Source organism: Galeopterus variegatus, unplaced genomic scaffold, assembly GCF_000696425.1.
Source record: "Galeopterus variegatus unplaced genomic scaffold, G_variegatus-3.0.2 Scaffold670, whole genome shotgun sequence".
NCBI lineage: Eukaryota > Metazoa > Chordata > Mammalia > Dermoptera > Cynocephalidae > Galeopterus > Galeopterus variegatus.
This window is the reverse complement of record NW_007726781.1, coordinates 340,056-359,740: the sequence shown is the minus strand read 5'-3', so window position 1 is coordinate 359,740 and position 19,685 is coordinate 340,056. Positions and strand designations below refer to the sequence as shown.

Sequence of the window (19,685 nt, the reverse complement as noted above, 5' to 3'; positions counted from 1 at the left end):
TATTCCCATAATGTGGCTTGTAATATGCCATTATCTGACTGTACCAGGTTCATAGTAAATGCTAACATTTGTTAGTAATTTCTTAGATTTTAGATACTATTTTGAGTTAGTAGCAATTTTCAAACATCTTATATTAAACACCTTTTTTTTTTTTCTGGGGTTTTTTTTTGAATTTTTATTTTGTCAATATACAATGTACTTGGTTATTATGGCCCATCACTGAAACCTCCCTCCCTCCTCCTCTCCCCCCTCCCACCCAACAATGTCCTTTCCATTTGCTTATTGTAACAACTTCAAAGGATTGTAGTTGTTATATCTTCTTCTCCCCCCCCCCCCGGATTTCTTTTTTGTGTGTGTATGTGAGTGAATTAATTAATTTATTTTTAGCTCCCACCAATAAGTGAGAACATGTGGCATTTCTTTTTATCTGTCTGACTCATTTCACTTAATATTATTCTCACTTAGCTCTTTTGCCCATTTTTTAATTGGGTTGCTTGTTTTTTTCTTGTAAAGTTGTTTGAGTTCCTTGTATATTCTGGATATTAATCCTTTGTCAGGTGTATATTTTGCAAATATTTTCTCCCACTCTGTTGATTCTTCCAATCCAAGAGCATGGGATATCTTTCCATCTTCTTGTATCCTCGCTAATTTCTCTCAGAAGTGGTTTGTAGTTCTCATTATAGAGATTTTTCACATCCTTGGTTAGCTCGATTACTTAGCTCTTTTGCCCATTTTTTAATTGGGTTGCTTGTTTTTTTCTTGTAAAGTTGTTTGAGTTCCTTGTATATTCTGGATATTAATCCTTTGTCAGGTGTATATTTTGCAAATATTTTCTCCCACTCTGTTGATTCTTCCAATCCAAGAGCATGGGATATCTTTCCATCTTCTTGTATCCTCGCTAATTTCTCTCAGAAGTGGTTTGTAGTTCTCATTATAGAGATTTTTCACATCCTTGGTTAGCTCGATTACTTAGCTCTTTTGCCCATTTTTTAATTGGGTTGCTTGTTTTTTTCTTGTAAAGTTGTTTGAGTTCCTTGTATATTCTGGATATTAATCCTTTGTCAGGTGTATATTTTGCAAATATTTTCTCCCACTCTGTTGATTCTTCCAATCCAAGAGCATGGGATATCTTTCCATCTTCTTGTATCCTCGCTAATTTCTCTCAGAAGTGGTTTGTAGTTCTCATTATAGAGATTTTTCACATCCTTGGTTAGCTCGATTACTTAGCTCTTTTGCCCATTTTTTAATTGGGTTGCTTGTTTTTTTCTTGTAAAGTTGTTTGAGTTCCTTGTATATTCTGGATATTAATCCTTTGTCAGGTGTATATTTTGCAAATATTTTCTCCCACTCTGTTGATTCTTCCAATCCAAGAGCATGGGATATCTTTCCATCTTCTTGTATCCTCGCTAATTTCTCTCAGAAGTGGTTTGTAGTTCTCATTATAGAGATTTTTCACATCCTTGGTTAGCTCGATTCCTAGGTATTTTAAACACCTTTTTCATGATTCTAAAAAATTACAAAATACAAAATCTTTTAATTTTTGAAGAGGAGTATTACATGTTGAGTATTCCTTATCTGAAATTCTTGGGACCCAAAGTGTTTTATATTTCAGATTTTTTCAGATTTTGAAATATTTGCATTAGGCTTACCATTTACACATCCCGAATTTGAAATCTAAAATGCTCCAGTGAGCATTTCCTTTAAGCATCATGTCAGTGCTCAAAAAGTTTTGGATTTTAGTGCATGTCATGTTTCAGATTATCAGATTTGAGATGTTCAACCTATATTGTCTTAGGAAAATGGAGGAGGAAGTTTGAGGAATTTTCTTCCCTAACATCTTTTGTTTTACAGCAATTTCACCAGCATTATGCTTTAATATTTTACTTTACTAACATAACAAGCTAGACTCACTTATAAATTCTCAGTAATATAGAAGGTAATAGTACTCATTGTCCTGGGGTGGAATATTTTCTCTCCAGAATGACTATGTAGTTCTTAACATCCTACCTTATGAATGAAATCCTATCTGAAGAGCCTCTTTTTGCACACCTGATCCCCTCACCTCTTTGGAAACTTTGTGTTTCCCTTTGTCAGCAGTGAGCCCAAAGAAATAGTTGAAAAATCCAAAACCCCAAGTCGAAGAAACTCCCGAACTGAAGAGCCTACTCTGGCATCTGAAAATGTGGAAAACGGACATCGTAAACGATCCTCTCGACCTGCTTCGGCCTCCAGCTCTACTAAAGGTTAGCAATGGAATGTGGGTGCTATTTGTGGGTCCGTAGAAGAACAGAGTTCTTATCACAGCAGCAGAAAACTTTGTCCTTCATCTTTGCTTCTATTCCTTAAATTAGTCATTTTAATTTCTCCTATTTGTATGGTTATTCCTTTGTTAGTTCATTTAACTGTGTTTTCTGTGTGTTTACACAAGAGCAACAAGCACTGCTGGAGAAAAGAACATAACAGGACAGATTATTTCCACTTTAAATTCATGATCGCCTGCTTCAGATAGGTCTTGAATATGGTCCAGCCATCTTTCTCTGGTCAGCTCTCTTTCCTACTCTCTACTATTTTTTTTTTTTTTTGAATTTTTATTTTGTCAATATACAATGTGGTTGATTATGGCCCATCACCGAAACCTCCCTCCCTCCTCCTTCTCCCCCTCCCACCCAGCAATGTCCTTTCCGTTTGCTAGTTGTAACAACTTCAAAGGATTGTAGTTGTTATATCTTCTCCACCCCCCCGCAATATTTTTTGTGTGTGAGTTTATTTATTTATTTTTAGCTCCCACCAATAAGTGAGAACATGTGGTATTTCTTTTTCTCTGCCTGACTCATTTCACTTAATATAATTCTCTCAAGGTCCATTGTTGTTGTTGCAAATGGCAGTATTTCATTCGTTTTTATAGCTGAGTAGTATTCCATTGTGTAGATATACCACATTTTCCGTATCCACTCATCCAATGATGGACATTTGGGCTGGTTCCAACTCTTGGCTATTGTAAAGAGTGCTGCAATGAACATTGGGGAACAGGTATACCTTCGACTTGATGATTTCCATTCCTTTGGGTATATTCCCAGCAGTGGGATAGCTGGGTCATATGGTAGATCTATCTGCAATTGTTTGAGGAACCTCCATACCATTTTCCATAGAGGCTGCACCATTTTGCAGTCCCACCACCTACTCTCTACTCTTTTTAAACTTCTGGCCCCTACTTCCTTCCCTCTTTCTCATTAGAGACCTTCACCTCTTCACAAAGAAACTAGAACTCCTTCAACTTCCCACTACCAAGACATAAATCTACCAGTATCTTCTTTTGCTCCTATGATAATAGAGCAGCTGTCACTCCTCAAGTCTAAGGCCAGTTCCTCCATCTATGTCTTTAATCCCATCTTTTCTGATCTTTTCAAGAATCTTACATTACCAATTTTCTCTTCTCTGTTAACTGCTATCTTCTTTTTGAATTAACTCTTCCCTTGGCTTCTGTGACCCAGAACTCTCAGTCATTTTCTGTTACCCCTCTCAGTCTCTTTCTCAGTCTCTGTACCTAGCCAGTTGATGTTGGCCTTCCTCAAACTTCACTCCTGAGTTGCTTTTTCTCTTCAACTTATATTTTCTCCAGAATCGATCTCATTCATGCCCCACTTCTTTAGTTATAACTTCTCTTAGATGACTTATAAGTTTTTATTTCTAGTACAGACCCCTAGAGATCTTAGACAATGGTATGCACATCCATAACAACCTCATACTCAACTTGTCTGAAACCAAACATGATTTTCACCCCCAGCTGTTGTCGACCAGTACTCCAAGGGGAAACGGTGGGAAATGAAGAAAGACACGATTTATTTTACGGGATCAGGAGGACCTTGCAGACTGCTGACCTGTAAGGCATCTTAGTTTGTTTTAGGTTCCTTTTTATAAGCCAGTGAAAATAACAAATAGTATTGATTAAATCAATTATATCTGCTACCAAGCTATTTATAGAACAAAACATTTTCAGCTGCCACAGCACTTGAAGATTCATAGCTAACTACTTAACAAAATAAGAACGTATGTTTCTCATTTACAAAGCTTCCAGGGTCCTGGGTTCAATCGAAGGTCAGACCTCAAAGGAAGGGAGAAGGGGGAAGTAAGCAAAAGGGATGCCAGCCTTGCTGGCTTCCCTAGAATACCAAGGACTTTGTCAACTTGCTTATTCAGTATCCCACATTTCCCCCTTCTGTATTTTGGATGATGACAACCCCAGGACCTCTCATCTGAAGCCGTAATAGGTGGGTAATGGTACAGAATTGCCATAATTGTTGGTTGCTACAATGGAGGCAGACTGAAAAGCACAAAAAGGCAAATGCAGAAGCAATTTAAACACTATTAACAAATACAATAGCTACTGTACAATGTACAAGGGATGCAACTGAGACAGTTTCATTGGTTACAGGAGATATTATAACCATTACCATGGGGCGTTATTTCAAAATTTCCCACAAGTAGCACGTTGGAAGGAGCTACACAGGAGCATAAACCATAGGAAATCACAAGACTTTGAACTTGGTCTATGATAAATACAGTAACAACATTCAGTGAAGCAAGCAATCTTCACAGATCTTGATGGGCTATACCCTGAATTGTATACCATATACTAGTCTCCCAACCCCCAGGCACCACCCAGTCAGACGGCAGCAGGAATTCTAGGTGACGATGAGACCAGTTCCATAACACCTTCTCATTATCTGAAGAAAACCCAACACGGTGGTGCAATTACAGGAGTGGGATAACAACATTCCAGCCAGTGGGGGTGTTTGATAAAAGGCTGTCCGTGTTTATCTGCACAGGAAGACAGCCCGGAGGGGGAGCTCCTTGAGCACCAGTTTTTATCCCATCCAATCCGTACATCATTACAGTCTGCATATGAACTCCTGGATGGTGCTGGAGTCCTTCTGAAGGCATTTCTTTTTTTTCCTTTTTGTCTTTTTTTTCGTGTCTGGCAACGGATCGCAACCCTCAGTGTTGCACCTGTACCGGACCAGGACCGGAAAGGGGATCGCAACCCTTAGTGTTGCTCCCACACCTTGCTCAACCAGTGAGCGGGAACCGGTCTGTATGTGGGATCCGAACCCTCGGCGGGAGCGCCACCACACTCCCAAGCGGCGCACTGTAGCAGTGCGCCACCGGGCCGGCCCCTTCTGAAGGCATTTCTATCCCGTGTGCTAATTTTCCTTGGATGTGGGTATAAAAACAACCAAACCTCGGCTTAGTGGTAAAACAAATGGGTAAAGCAGAAGAATGAACAGTGTAATTAACAGATCTATTGACTTCAGGAACTATAGATCATCGTTCACATATCTTTTTATTTATTTAATTAAAAGAAAAAGCAAAAGTTATAAATCAAGGTTTTATAGTTAAAATAAAGCATTTTGTTATAGTATGAGTTTATAATTGAAAAAGCCTCTAGCAAAGACATATAATCCTGTTTGATTAGTAATCTACACACAAGTTAACAACAAGGCATGTGTAGGGCTTCGAGAGAAACTCAGCAGTTTGGGGGTTTTTTGGGTTTTTTTTAATAGCTTTTAGCTTTTAAAATTAAATAAGTATCAAACATATTACAAATGTGTTGACCCAAAGGCAAATTTAGGCAGATGGTTTAAATTAAATTTTGAAAACATTTATTGTATCAAGAATTTTGGAAAATTAAAGTCGCATGAACTTAAAAAGCATACTTATTTAATAAGCACGCATTCATTATAAGCCATTTTGGTCCACGCAAACACACATAGACATGAACATAACACACTTATGCACACACATATGTAGACATAAACAGATAAAGAACTCACTAGTATAAAAGGACAGTTAGATTTAAATTGTTTTCTTTTATTGAAAGATATCAGTTTATCTATGAGGCCTCACCTTGTTTTAGAGAAAATAAGGTAGCAAAACAGATTGATTTTAGTTTAGTTTTTTGGTTTTTAAATGAGTTACTGAGCTTAAGGTTGAGCCATAGAGCAAACAGAGATAAGGCTATAGAGCTTTGGCGTTTCAAGTGAAAAGCAGCAGACCTAAAAAGAAGGTCTGGTTGGCGCCACGGCTGCATCTCATAAAGCCCCAGTCCTTGGCAAAGAAGAGAAGTATATGCAGTTAAGAAAAGAATTAACTTCTTTTATTTTAGTTTGTCCAATTAAAAGTTCTTTCAGTCACTGACAAAGATTAAGTTTTATCCTTTTTTGGTGACACAAACATGTCCTTGCTTTTTGTTAAGGTTTAGAGTAGGTCTCAGAGCGACTTCACATAGATTCCAGACTATCAGGTGGGAAACCCTGACGAGACTTATTGCATAATTAATCAACAACCAATTAGCTTTCACATTTCTGTCAAGGTTTCCTTCCTTGGGATACCAAGGACTTTGTTATTTAATAACCATTAACAGTTTTACAAGTTACCATCTGGTTACTTTACAGCCGTCTGCTTTAAGGAAACAGTGAAGTTGTATGTTGAGTCTCCCCCTTAGATAAGGAAGTTCCTGTATTTTAAAAGTGAAAGAAAAAACCAAACTTATGGGCTGTTTCAATATCCTGTGAAACTAAGCTCAAATATTAACTGTCTGAATATGTTAAAGGGACTGTCCTGTAATAAGAAAAGCATAAATAACAGCGTGAAGTTCAACACACTGTGCAGAGGTGGCTTGAACATATCTAGAAAAAAGCTGGTCATCAATAATTACTGCTGCCGGGCCGGCCCATGGCTCACTCGGGAGAGTGCGGTGCTGATAACACCAAGGCCCCGGGTTCGGATCCCACATAGGGATGGCCGGTTCGCTCACTGGGTGAGCGTGGTGCTGACAACACCAAGTCAAGGGTTAAGATCCCCTTACCGGTCATCTTTAAAAAAAAATTTAAAAAAAAAACTAATTACTGCTGCTAGTCCAGTGCTGGAGCTGTGGGTAAACAGGAGGGAAGTGTTAGATAAAGGAATTGAAGAAGTATTCTTAGGAAAGATGACGGCAGTATGCTGAAAAAATTGTAACAGTTTATTCTGAGGGTAACGGACAGAGATTTGACCAGCAAACTCTGCAAAGGCTTCTTGCCAAGCAGCGACAGAGCTCATTAACCATTGATGCTGCTCTTTGATAATCAAAGCTGTAAGAAATAGATAATAAGGAGTTAAAGTACGAGTCTGATGAGATGGTAAAAAAAAAAAAAAAAGCCACTCCAATGGGCCGTGTTCCTGCCATATTAAAGCAATGGGGATAATAGGTGTGGGAAATAGGATAAGAAATATGGGTAAAGATGGGTTTACGTGAAACACCTGTGCTTTATGAATGGCTTGTTCCACTTTCTGCAATGCATGGATTGCTGCAGGAGTTAAATTTCTGGGAGAATTAGGTGATGAGTCACTCTTTAAGATGTGAAATAAAGGTTGAAGATCCACAGTTGTTAGTTGGAGGGAAAGATGAAGCCAGTTAATGTCTCCCAGTAATTTTTGGAAATCATTAAGTGTCTTCAAAGAATCAAGCCTGATTTGAATTTTTTGTGGGCGGATGGTCTTATTTTCTATGATATGACCCAAATAGGTAAAGGGGTGTTGCGTTTGAATTTTTTCTGGAGATAGAACCAAACTATAAATAGCTAATACCTTAGAAAGGGAAACAAATATTGAAAATAAATGCTGTTGATTTTCATGGGCAATGGGAACATCATCCATATAATGGATGATATATGCCTGAGGACATTGGCGTTGTAAAGGCTCAAGAACATTAGAAATATATTTTTGACATAATGTAGGACTATTAGCCATACCTTGTGGCAATACCTTCCATTGATATCTTTTCATGGGGGCCTGAAAATTAAAAGAGGGTACGCTAAAAGCGAACCGTTCACAATCTGAAGGAGACAAGGGGATGGAAAAGAAACAGTCCTACAGGTCCAGGACTATTAAATAAAATGAAGCCAGGATGGCTATAGGAGACAGAAGGCCAGGCTGTAAAATGCCCATGGGTTTCATAATTACATTAATAGCTCGGAAGTCTTGCAAAAGTCTCCACGAGCCAGATTTTTTCTTAATGACAAAAATAGGTGTACTCCAAGGACTATTAGAGGGCTCAATATGGCCCTTTTGAAGTTGATCTTGAACCAAATTTTGACAAGCAAGCAATTCCTCCTAAGGGGCCACTGATCCACCCGTACAGGTGTATCTAAGATCCAAGAAATTGGATCAGCGGTGGCAGGAGATATCAGGGCCCCCATTATAAAGAGGTAGAGGAATGGTGCAGAATTTCACTGGGACTCAATTGTAAAGCTCCCATATACTGTAAGACATCACATCTTCAACAAATTAATAGGTATAGGTATAGAAGAAAGCATAAGAAGGACGAAAAGTCCCAGAATGGCTTCATTTGACAATGAAGGAAAGAGTCCAAGTGAGGAAAGAGTTCCTCTGCCAAAGTGTACTTGATTGACTGATCCCTTGGAGCTCAGTTATGGCTGGCTGCAAAGGTGAAGAAGCAGGCCAATATGTTTGGGGCATGACAGCTCCCGTATCTAATAACCCCTTAAAGAATTTTCCCTGAATTGGTAACACTAATTCTGGATGTCCCTTTCCTATTTGTTGTGCCCAATAGGCTTTATCAGATGATCCAAATCCCTGCTTTCCCTGTGAGGTATTTTGAAGAACTTTACCTGTAATTAAGAGGGACCAATACTAGTTGAGCTATTTTCATGTCAGGAGAGACAGTGATGATTCCTTGCCCTGCAGCAGCCATAACTCATATCTCTCCAGTATAATCAGAGTCAATGACTCCAGGAAACACCTAAAGACCTATTTAAAGTAAGGCTGCTCCATCCCAAGATAATCCCTACACTGCCTGAAGATAAAGGGTCAAATATACCAGTAGGGATAACTTGTGGCCCCATAGTAGGAGTTAACACAAACCAAGCTGTGAGGCTGAGATCCAATCCTCCACTTCCTCTGGTTGCTCGAGAGAGGTCGGTGGTGGTTTTTTGGAAGCCAACTCCAGAATTTGGGGAGGATAGATGGACATGGCCGCCATTGATTGATGGAGCCGGGCCAGGCCCTGTTTCCCATTTCCCCACTGGGGAAGAAGCCAACCCTCTACTGTGGTTTTGGAATGGCATTCATTAGCCCAGTGGTGTCCCCTCTGACATCTTGGGCAGATATTTGGAGCAGGTGTAGAAGGGAAGTTATCAGGAGTGGAAGCTTGATTAGGACATTGCTTTGCAAAAATGACCTCCTTTTCTGCATTTAAAACATGTTTTGGATCTATACCTTTGATCTTTTTCCTTGCTCTCTAAAACACTGAGAGAACATTATATTTTGCAGAGCAGTGGTAAAAGCTACCCCCTGCATATATGAAGTCTCAGTATCCACAGAGACGGATGTAGTCAGAAAATGTCCCCTTACAATCAGGGCGAATAGCAGTCTGGCAAGCCGAATTGGCATTTTCATAAGCCAGCTTCTTGGTCAGCAGCATTCCAGCCTCCCCATCTACCACTAGGCATCCCACGGCCTGCAGCAAATGGAACAAGAAGTCCTGGTATGGCTCATCGGGACCCTGACGGATCTTACTAAGTTCTTCTGTTTTAATACCGGCTATGGGAAGCCTCCTCCAAGCTTGCTGGGCAATGGTATTAATCTGTTGTTAAACATCAGCGGAGAATCCTAACTGTTGCACCACCGTGGAGAAGTCACCCTCACCAGCTAACATATCAAAAGTGATTTCAAGTCTTTCTCTGAAAATTCTGATTTCCACAAAAGGTATCTGCCTCCACTACGACAGGCTTTTGCTATATTTTTCCACTCTGCTGGGGGGAGAGCTTGGACCGCCATTGTCTCAAGTAAACTCAAAGTAAAAGGAGCCATAGTTCCATATTGTGCAACCACGGTTTTTAGCTCCTTCAGAGTTTTAAAAGGGAGCAGTTGATACTCCCATACCACTCGTCCCTCAGCATTTAAAGACTCTAACAGGATAACATCTATATCCCTGCAAGCCATCTTCCCCTCTCTCCCTTGCCATTAGGAGAGCCTTCTGTAAAGGAGACATTTGGGGGGCATGGTGTAGGATAGGGTATGTCTGAGGCGCTACGGGGCCATGGGAAGACAGAGAGGACGCCTTTAAAGACCATTTATGATTTTGACAGCAGGACTTCATCAGATGGTCAAAAGCCAACAAAAGGTCAGGGGACTCAAGGGCCAAAGATGGGGGTGAAGGCAATGGCTCAGCAGAAAGTGATTCTACTTTACTATCTATTTCCTCTTTATCCTCTGTCTATTCAGTACATTCCCCAATCAAAGGTTTTTCAATAACATCAGTGTGGGAAGAAAGTATATCAGGAACTTCAATAGGTTTAGAGACAGTTGAGATCACAGGGGCTTTAGAAGCCTCATGGCCAGGAGGTAAACAGTCTCTGATCAAATTCCATGAAGAAAAAGTGTCCAGGGCCAGCCCGTGGCTCACTCGGGAGAGTGCGGTGCTGATAACACCAAGGCTCTGGGTTCGGATCCCATATAGGGATGACCGGTTCGCTCACTGGCTGAGCTGGTGCTGACAACACCAAGCCAAGGGTTAAGATCCCCTTACCGGTCATCTTTAAAAAAAAAAAAAAAGAAAGAAAGAAAAGAAAAAGTGTCCACAGGAACCTTAGAAGGACCCACAACACAATAATATTCTCGAAGCTATCTCCCAACATGTTCCCAAGTTTCAATATTGACTGTCCTTTCTTCAGGAAACCGGGGGCAGACTTCTTGAATATAATGTAAAAATTTTTCTAATTGAATAATAGAGACCTTGCAGCCTCAGTCTTTAAACATACATTTCAAAACTTGGAGAAAGAGATTCCACTCTTTAAGTTTTCTAATTGAACAATAGAGACCTTGTAGCCCCGGGAGAAAGAGATCCAGCTCTTTGTTCCCTCCTTGTCCCATTAGTTTTACTCCTGACTATCTGACTATATACCTTTGTCCCTAAACAGAATTGGCAAACACCCTAAAACACAAAGGTTTCCTCACCTATTTCCAAGAAGTTTCCCTGTACTCAAGTCCCTGTTTGAGTGCCACTTTGTTGTTGACTAGTACCCCAAAGAGAGACAGTGGGAAATGAAGAAAGACATGATTTATTTTATGGGATCAGGAGGACCTTGCAGACTGCTGACCTGTAAGGCATCTTAGTTTGTTTTAGGTTCCTTTTTATAAGCCAGTGAAAATAACATAGTATTGATTAAATCAATTATATCTGCTACCAAGCTATTTATAGAACAAAACATTTTCAGCTGCCACAGCACTTGAAGATTCATAGCTAACTACTTATCAACAAAATAAGAACGTAAGTTTCTCATTTACAAAGCTTCCAGGGTCCTGGGTTCAATCGAAGGTCAGACCTCAAAGGGAGGGAGAAGGGGGAAGTAAGCAAAAGGGATGCCAGCCTTGCTGGCTTCCCTAGAATACCTAGGACTTTGTCAACTTGCTTATTCAGTACCCCACACCCAACGTCAGGTCCTCTGCCATTGTTCCCCATCTCGGTGAATGGCAAGTCCTCCATGACAATCTCTCTCCCCTCACCCTCACATCAGACTCATCCCAAAAAGCTGCCAATTTTGTCTCAGGTGGTCCAAATTCATCCACTTTTTTCCATCTTTGCTGCTCCCCATTAGCTGAAAACACTTCAATGATTTATCATTGTAATTAGGATTAAAGTCTAAAAGCCTCAGCATGACCCATAAGGTCCTGTGTGGTCTGGCCCCTGTCATCCTCTCCCAGCCTTATCTCACTTCCCTCAGCAACTTGGATGTGCCATCCTCATCTCCTCACAAGGCATGTGCATATATTGTGGCTATTGCAGGCGGTGCTCTTCCCACTTCCCACCTCTCTTCTCTTGTTTAACTTCCCTCTCTTCCCACTTATCTTAGCTCAATTGTCACTGCTACGAGGAATCATAGAACCAATTTCTTCTCCTTCATAACACCACAGCTGTAACTTTATGCCTATTTGTGTGGTAGGTAATTAATAAGTATACTCTGTGAGGGCAAGAGATGATGTTAGTTTTTGCTCACCACTGTATCCCTGGTGCCTAGCATGGTACTTAATACAGGGACGTATTAGTAATTTTTAAATGAATAACCATCTATCTAATATGTATTAAGTACTTACTACATACCAAACCCTAGGGATATAAGTCTCTGTCTTTACCACCTTGAAAGACAAACTCTAATACAGTGTTAAATGCTGTGATAGCAAAACTAGGTGGTACTCTAAGAGCATATAGACTGGATGCCTAGCTCCCCTGCCAGGTCAGAGAAGGCTTCCTGGAGAAAATTAAACTGAGACCTAAAGAATGAGGAGGCATTAACCAGGTTACGGGGGTTGGATAGAGTATTCTAGACAAAAGGTATAGCATGCGCAAAGGCCCAGATCCAAGAGAGGGTATGATACCTCATCCTCTCCAGAAATGCACTGAGCTTGAGTAGCTCAGCTTGGGCAAGAGCTGAGATCCTGGCTGATTACTTGATATCAGCAGGACTGCTGAGAAAGTCAAGTACCATTGGGATGCCAGCCCGAAGACCAGGGCAGATTCTGGTGTACTGACACTGGACTCCAGACACTGACCTGAGGACTCAGCTATTGTTGGCAGGTCATGTTTTTAGGCAGGAATGTCATGATGCCTCACAAAAGCCCCTGGGAGTAGGCCACAGGTCTACAGATTATATACAGGTAAAACGAGTTGTAGAAAGTACCGCCACCTTACCTCAGCCTGCTAAATAGTGAGAGGAAAAGTTGGCGGGTGGGGCCTTCTTTCCTTTCCAGGCATACTGTGTACTGTACACTATAGGCAAGGTCCTCTTAGGTGTCCTCACTGTAGGTGCAGAAGTGAAGCCAACAACTTTCTTTCTCCTCCTTGGGAATCATCTCCTAGGCAGAAACTTGTTTGGAAGGAAGCATGCCTTTCAGTATATTGAAGTACTAAATTTAGAGAATGAATGAGAAGGTGCCTGGAGTTCCATAGGAAAATCTGCTTCCCCTCAGTTTGGCATGTTCTTGTAGCCCCTCACTTTCCCAAAGGATGAAGGTCTTCTAAGCTCTAGAATATGGTGTGTAATTACCATTAAAGGAGCAAAAAGGTATCGGCCTTTAGAGATGTCACACACCAGAGTTTTGAAACCTCAGCCTGAACCCAGAGCCTCAAGGTATTAAAATTATTGTTTATAGTGCACCAGAGCAGCTGGGACAGTTAAGAAGAGCTGCTTAAGTTAGAGCCTCCCTGCAGAGAACTGCCAGACAAGAAGAGATGAAAGCTGGAACTGTTTTAGAGGGGGGTGAGGGACTGGGGAATAAGCCTATACACTTAAACTGGACATTGTCCCAAAGTGATGGTAGTCCTGTTGTAATGCCTGTCCACATCTGTATTAGTCAGGGTTCTCCAGAGAGACAGAATCAATAGGATAAGTTATAATTATATGAAAGGGATTTATTAGGGGAATTAGCTCACGTGACTATGAAGAAAAGTCCCACGATAGTCTATAAACTGGATGCCGGTAGCGTGGCTCAGTCCAAGTCCAAAGGCCTCAAAACCAGGGAAGCTGATGGTGTTCTTGGTGTAAGTTCTGGAACCCAAAAGCTGATGAGTCTCGAGCTCTGATGTCCACAGATAGGAGAGAAGAGTGTATCCCAGCTCCAATGGACAGAGAGAGCTTTACCTCTTTCCTACGTCTTTTGTTCTCTCTGGACCCCCAGCAGATTGGATGGCTCCCACCCAAATTGAGGGTGGGTCTTTCCCACCCAGTCCACTCAGACTCTCATACTAATCTCTGCTGGAAACACCCTCACGGACACACCTAAAAAGATAGCTTTACCAGGTTTCTCAGCATTCCTTCATCCAAGTTGACACCTAGATTAACCTTCACAACATCCATGTTTTCAGGCTTACCAACTGGCTTGGAAGAAGCCATAGTGACTCTCAAGCTTTGTGATCTTGTATGGAGCAGTGTTGTGTAAGCATCTCCTTAGAGGATGGCAGAGCTCTGGCCAGCCCTAGGAATGACAGTCATGTGTAGATCTTCACATCAGCCTCAAACCCTCAGGCTATCATTCTCTAGCTGTACCAGGGTAGGTTACCTTTTAATAAATCAGAAATGAGTACTATAGCTCTTGGTTTTTAAGTGTTAGAGCTCTTGATTCCAAATTAATAAATATGCATATTATTTGGCTTGCTATGTTATATCCAAAAATGTGAACTGAGTCATAAAATAACTTACTGTGATTGTATTTTAACCGAAACCCACAAAAGTGATCACAGAATATCAAGTTGGTTTCTAAAATTTATGCATCTCAAACTTGGAGACATATGGAGTATTGGAGAAATATGTAGTATTAAACATGAAGTATCTTCCACAGAATCAGTACTTTATAAAGTTTTGAAGGGAAAATGGATTTTTCCTTTTTTGCATTTACGAGATTTTGGTCATATATGCAGAAACATTCTGTGTTTCTCATGAAAATCTTGAAAGCTGATAAATATTATGAGCAGTTTAAAATGAGAAGCCTTAGGGCCGGCCCGTGGCTCATTCGGGAGAGTGCAGTGCTGATAACACCAAGGCTCCGGGTTCGGATCCCATATAGGGATGGCCGGTTAGCTCACTGGGTGAGCGTGGTGCTGACAACACCAAGTCAAGGGTTAAGATCCCCTTACCGGTCATCTTTTAAAAAAAATAAAAATAAAAAAAATAAAATGAGAAGCCTTAGTACTTTTGAGTTGTCAGAGAACCAGTGACATTAATCATACTCCTGCTGTGAGCAAAGTTTGGTTTCATCATGCTGGCCAATTGGAGTGGATGGGATGGATGATTTCTGGGCAAGTCCAGGAGGCCCACATAGTTGTTTGGTCACTTTTTTTTTTTTTTAAAGATGACCAGTAAGGGGATCTTAACCCTTGACTTGATGTTGTCAGCACCTCCCAAGTGAGCCAACCAGCCATCCCTATATAGGGAGCCGAACCTGTGGCCTTGGTGTTATCAGCACCACACTCTCCCAAGTGAGCCACGGGCCAGCCCTGTTTGGTCACTTTCTGATCTGTTGTTTTGGTTTTTGGTTGTTTGGGTTTTCTCCCCCATTTTTAATTACAAACACAAAAATTGGCACCCACAAATCAGTGAACTTCTTTTTAAAATTGCATTTGATCAGGTGTGTTATTTACAAACATGCAAATGAGTAGTTCTTCATGACATGTTGAATTCACTGTTAACACAGAAATGATTTTTCTAGTTTCCTTTGCCATTCTTTATTTACTCTTCTATTTATAGTAGTTTTATGTTATATTTCAACTGTGAAAAAGGATCAGTAGTTAAAAACATGATGTTCAAAGCATAAGTTTGAAAACAGGGAAAATATATTAATATGAGGGAAGTTCAGAGCAGCCTATAATCATCAGCAGCTGTGGGTGTCCCTGGGGCACCCATAGGTGCCTCTAACAGCCAAGTAGGTGACAGCCCTACCCTACGCACAGCTAGTGAGTTGAGAGGCAACAATCTAAAAAAAACCCAGGGTATACAGATATAGTTAATTAAAACAGAAGTGGAAATGCCTATGAGCATAATTAGATACATCTTCTGGGAGAATAACTGCCTGAAACTGTACTCTTGTAGCATCATTTAGAAACCAGGCATGCAAATTTTGAAGGAAAATTTCCAGAATTTTTTACAATTCCATAAAAGTCGTGGCTAGAAGCAGTACAATAAAAAGCACAATGAAGTAAGCAAGGTCAAGGTCAATTTCTAAAATTCCTTGGAAGGTAAAGCCCACATACTAGAGGATTGAATAAAAACCTTGTAGATTTGGCCTAATTTGCTTATGGTCAAAATGAGGCAACCAGGCTGAAAAAAAATACCTTTATGAAATTACAAATGTTCCCTAATGACATGTGAGGGTACTTCAAAAGGTCATGGAAAGATTCATATTATCTTTCAATTCTATTTTTCCATGAAATTTTTGAAATACCTTCCTATATGGACATATACATGAAAGATTGTTATTGACCCAGTTCTTTGCCAACCACATAGTTGGTTCTAAACATGGATGTAAAAGTCCTGACTACACTACTAGTCTTTGAACTATTTGCATGTCTGTCTGTGAAGACACAATTTTGTAAAATTCTTGGTGGTTAAAAAGCTGAAGTTTTCAACAAAATATGTGTGTGTGTGTGTGTGTGTATATTATATATATATATATTTTTTACAGTATGGTATTGATTGTGGAGGGTTGGGAGTGGGATTATTCCGTCGGATAGGCGAGGCAGCCTTCAGGAACAGTGTGCTGATCAAGGCTTGATGCATACCCTGGCTGTATCATTTGTCACTACATCACTTCCCTAGAATTCCTTACTTCAAAGTGGAGTGGTAAAAATAGTAACATTTTGGAGGGAGTATAAAACTGAACCACAAAAAAAAAAAAAAAAAAACTTCCATCTTTTCAGACAGATTTATAAAGATAGGGAAAGTGACTTTGCTCTATGACCCAGGGAAGGTGATAGAGACTCCAAAATCAGTTTAAAATGTTTTATTATGTTTTGGCAGCTGACCAGTATGGTGATCTGAACCCTTAACTCTTTTACATCTACATATTTATGGAAGTCTGGGTTCTCAAAATGTTATGATATAAAAGACAGAAGAAAAATTGCTTAGAACACTAAACCTAACATGCAGCTTCAGAAAATTCAGCATAGTTTCCAGAAATAGATAAATCTGATTCATCTTTTGTATTAATGTGTTAGATAAAAGCATTATTTTTCTGTGATGAGAAGTAATTTTAAAACATTATTTTCATATTAAAACCAAAATATCTACTATGGAGCAGAATGAACAATAAGGCGACTTTTTAAAGGCAATATGGGATTTTAAAGAAATGTTTACCTTTGGAGAGCTTCAAGCTATTCATTGTTCTCTGCTATGGAAGAATTTTGTGTGGAAAAGTTTTTGAGAAACATTGTTTAAATCTGAGATAAGATGGGGCTGGCCTGTGGCTCACTCGGGAGAGTGTGGTGCTGATAACACCAAGGCCACGGGTTCAGATCCCATATAGGGATGGCCGGTTTGCTCACTGCGTGAGCGTGGTGCTGATGACACCAAGTCAAGGGTTAAGATCCCCTTACCGGTCATCTTTTAAAAAAAAAAAAAAATCTGAGATAAGATTAATTTAATTGATTTAAAGCACGGATAGTACATGTTCAAGGAGTTAAAACACAGTCATTTCCCTTTACATCACTGTTATTCTGTGTATAAATCACTCAGTTCCCACCTCTTCAGTGAAGCTCTCAGGCTCACCTGGGCTCAGAACAGGCTGTTGCTTGTTCTTCCAAGACTGTATACATCCACAGCCTTGAAATACCTGCTGGGCCACAGTAGACAAACTTGTTGACCAAGTTCCATGGTTATGTTGTTTAGAGACTTTGACTATAGCATGACAAAAAGAGGTCCTTACTGTAAAACAATGGCTTGGCTCCAAAAAGGATCCAAAGGCTGGTTTTTTTTGTTTGTTTGTTTTATTCTGGCACGATCTACCTGCTTGTGGCATCACTCATTGATTTCTCACCAAAAGCACTGTGTGTCCACATTTCACTGGGTGACGGAAACTGATGAAGAAGATTGTGGGGTTATTTGCCCAGGTAAAAAGGCTCTCCCTACCCTGCCACTTTTTCTAGCCAGGTGTGTATGTATCATCTCCTACCACCTGTCTCACATTTTCCCAGTTACCAGACCCTAGTATGCAGGACCACTCCCTCTTCGCACATAAGTCATCAGGCAAAGCCTGTGTCTCTCTCCACACCGAGTGCCCCTTAGACTGATTCAGAGTCTAGCAGGCCTCCACTTAGGTCAGACCTGATTGTTGTGGAATGCGTAAAGGGCACTGCTGTAAAGAGTTGCCTCTGCTGAATATGTCCTTCCTTTCCCCCTACAGACATAACCAGCGCGGTGCAATCCAAGCGAAGAAAATCCAAGTAAACAAGCTGGACGGCGACTTGATACTTGTAAATGTGTGTGAATTTTACAAAGAACAATTTTGAGCTGTGACTTTTAAAAATCCATTTCTGTACAGTTAGTCATTTTAATAATGTGGCCCTTTTCCTAGTCCCTGCAACTTGTAAAGTGCAATGAAGAAAGCAGGGGCAGGGTTGTTGAGCCCTTTTGATATTGCAAGATAAAGTTCAAGGTTTCTAAAATGTTGCCATGTATTGAGAAGAGCTAATGCCATTATAAATGTAATTAGTTTTCACATTTCCTAAGCAGCCTAGAGTACAGGATGAGAGCATTTTTAAATCTTTTAATGATGTATTGTGCTGTGAAAGTACTGTGTGTGAATAGCAGTAGTGGAGGCAAAAGCAATCTTCTCATTTGGAAATGTTGTAAATAATTTTATTATATAGTGTTTTGGATGTATTTGTTGTAGAAATGGACCAGTAAATAAAGAGAATCTAAAGGTTTGTACAATGTGAAATACTGAATGTGTTAAATAAATGTCATTGTCATAGAACATAAAGGTATTATTGGTAAAGTATTATTGGATGAGCAAGCTCTTTCTTTGAACCAAAAATTTGTAGACATAGCATTCTTTGTGAATTAGACTCCCATCTTGTCCCCATTGCACCTGAGATGCCCACCTGGCATGTTGAGGGAAATACACATATTTGCTCACTCAACACATTCTTGGCTTTGAAGAAACTAGTCCTGTTCAGCACTGTACGAGGTACTTTGATATATGTTGGTCAAATTTCTTTTGGTTGCAAATAACAAAACCAACTTAGAGAGGATCAAAGGTCATCCAGGATTTTCTAGGGACAGGAAGTGGTCAGCAACCCAGATGGAACTTTTTCTTCACGTTATACCTCCGTTTCTCTATGCACATGATGGATTGTTCCAAAACAATTGTGTTTACATCTCTTCCACTCAGGAGATAAGCCCAGACTGACCAGCACGATTATTTGTGCCAGCATCAAGAATCTAGCCCAATTTAGGTCAGGTTTCCACCTTCAGTCCAGTTCTGTGGTTAGATAGGGCAGATTCCAAATTAAAGGGATCATTTTGTGTTATATACTTCAGAGATATCCACTACATTCCACTCTTTGGCTCTCCTGTTCATCATCTGCCTAAGATGTAAGACTGACTTCTCATCAACATGCACAGGTTATTCCCTGCCCTGGCTCAATTCTTACTTCAAAACATGTAGTTTCCAAAGCCAGCTGATTCTGCTTCCAATCTATCCCCAACCTTCAGGGAACTCCAGTGCTTGGCACCCTGTACTTGTCTCAGCCCAGGCCTCAGCCTTCTGCTGTCTCCTAGGGCTGATTTATACTTCATCCCTTCCCCTCCAGTGGCTTCCAGCCCTTGCCGTAACCCGGTGCCTGAGACCAAAAGGATGAGTCGGTGATTCTGTCATGCTCTTATTCTCATCTCTGTTTCAACTGTCTTAATATTCATGTGTCTTGTATTATAAGGATCCTCTAAAAGTAGTTATTTATGAGTCAGACCCCACATTGTCTGGCCGTGTTCCTGGCAAATTTATCTACCCTCTTCCTCTCCCAGATGACACACCCACGAGAACCAAAGCCAGCTTAATAATAATACCCTGTGCCACCACTGTGCTTGAGATTACAAAGTGCTTCTCACACTTTAGCTCAACCCAGGCAGAAAGCATAA

The 19,685-nt window shown here is 40.4% G+C and overlaps 1 protein-coding gene across 1 annotated transcript in view; it reads left to right on the top strand.

The window, feature by feature from the left end:
* NCOA6 (nuclear receptor coactivator 6) overlaps positions 1-18,546 on the top strand; it is an 85,661-nt gene extending 67,115 nt beyond the window's left edge. Inside the window, exons 14-15 of the mRNA XM_008571244.1 lie at positions 2,095-2,243; positions 17,950-18,546. Of these exons, the coding sequence (XP_008569466.1) occupies positions 2,095-2,243; positions 17,950-17,993 (193 nt within the window). The 3' untranslated portion in view covers positions 17,994-18,546. The remainder of the gene's footprint in view (positions 1-2,094; positions 2,244-17,949) is intronic.
* Positions 18,547-19,685: the final 1,139 nt, after the last annotated feature.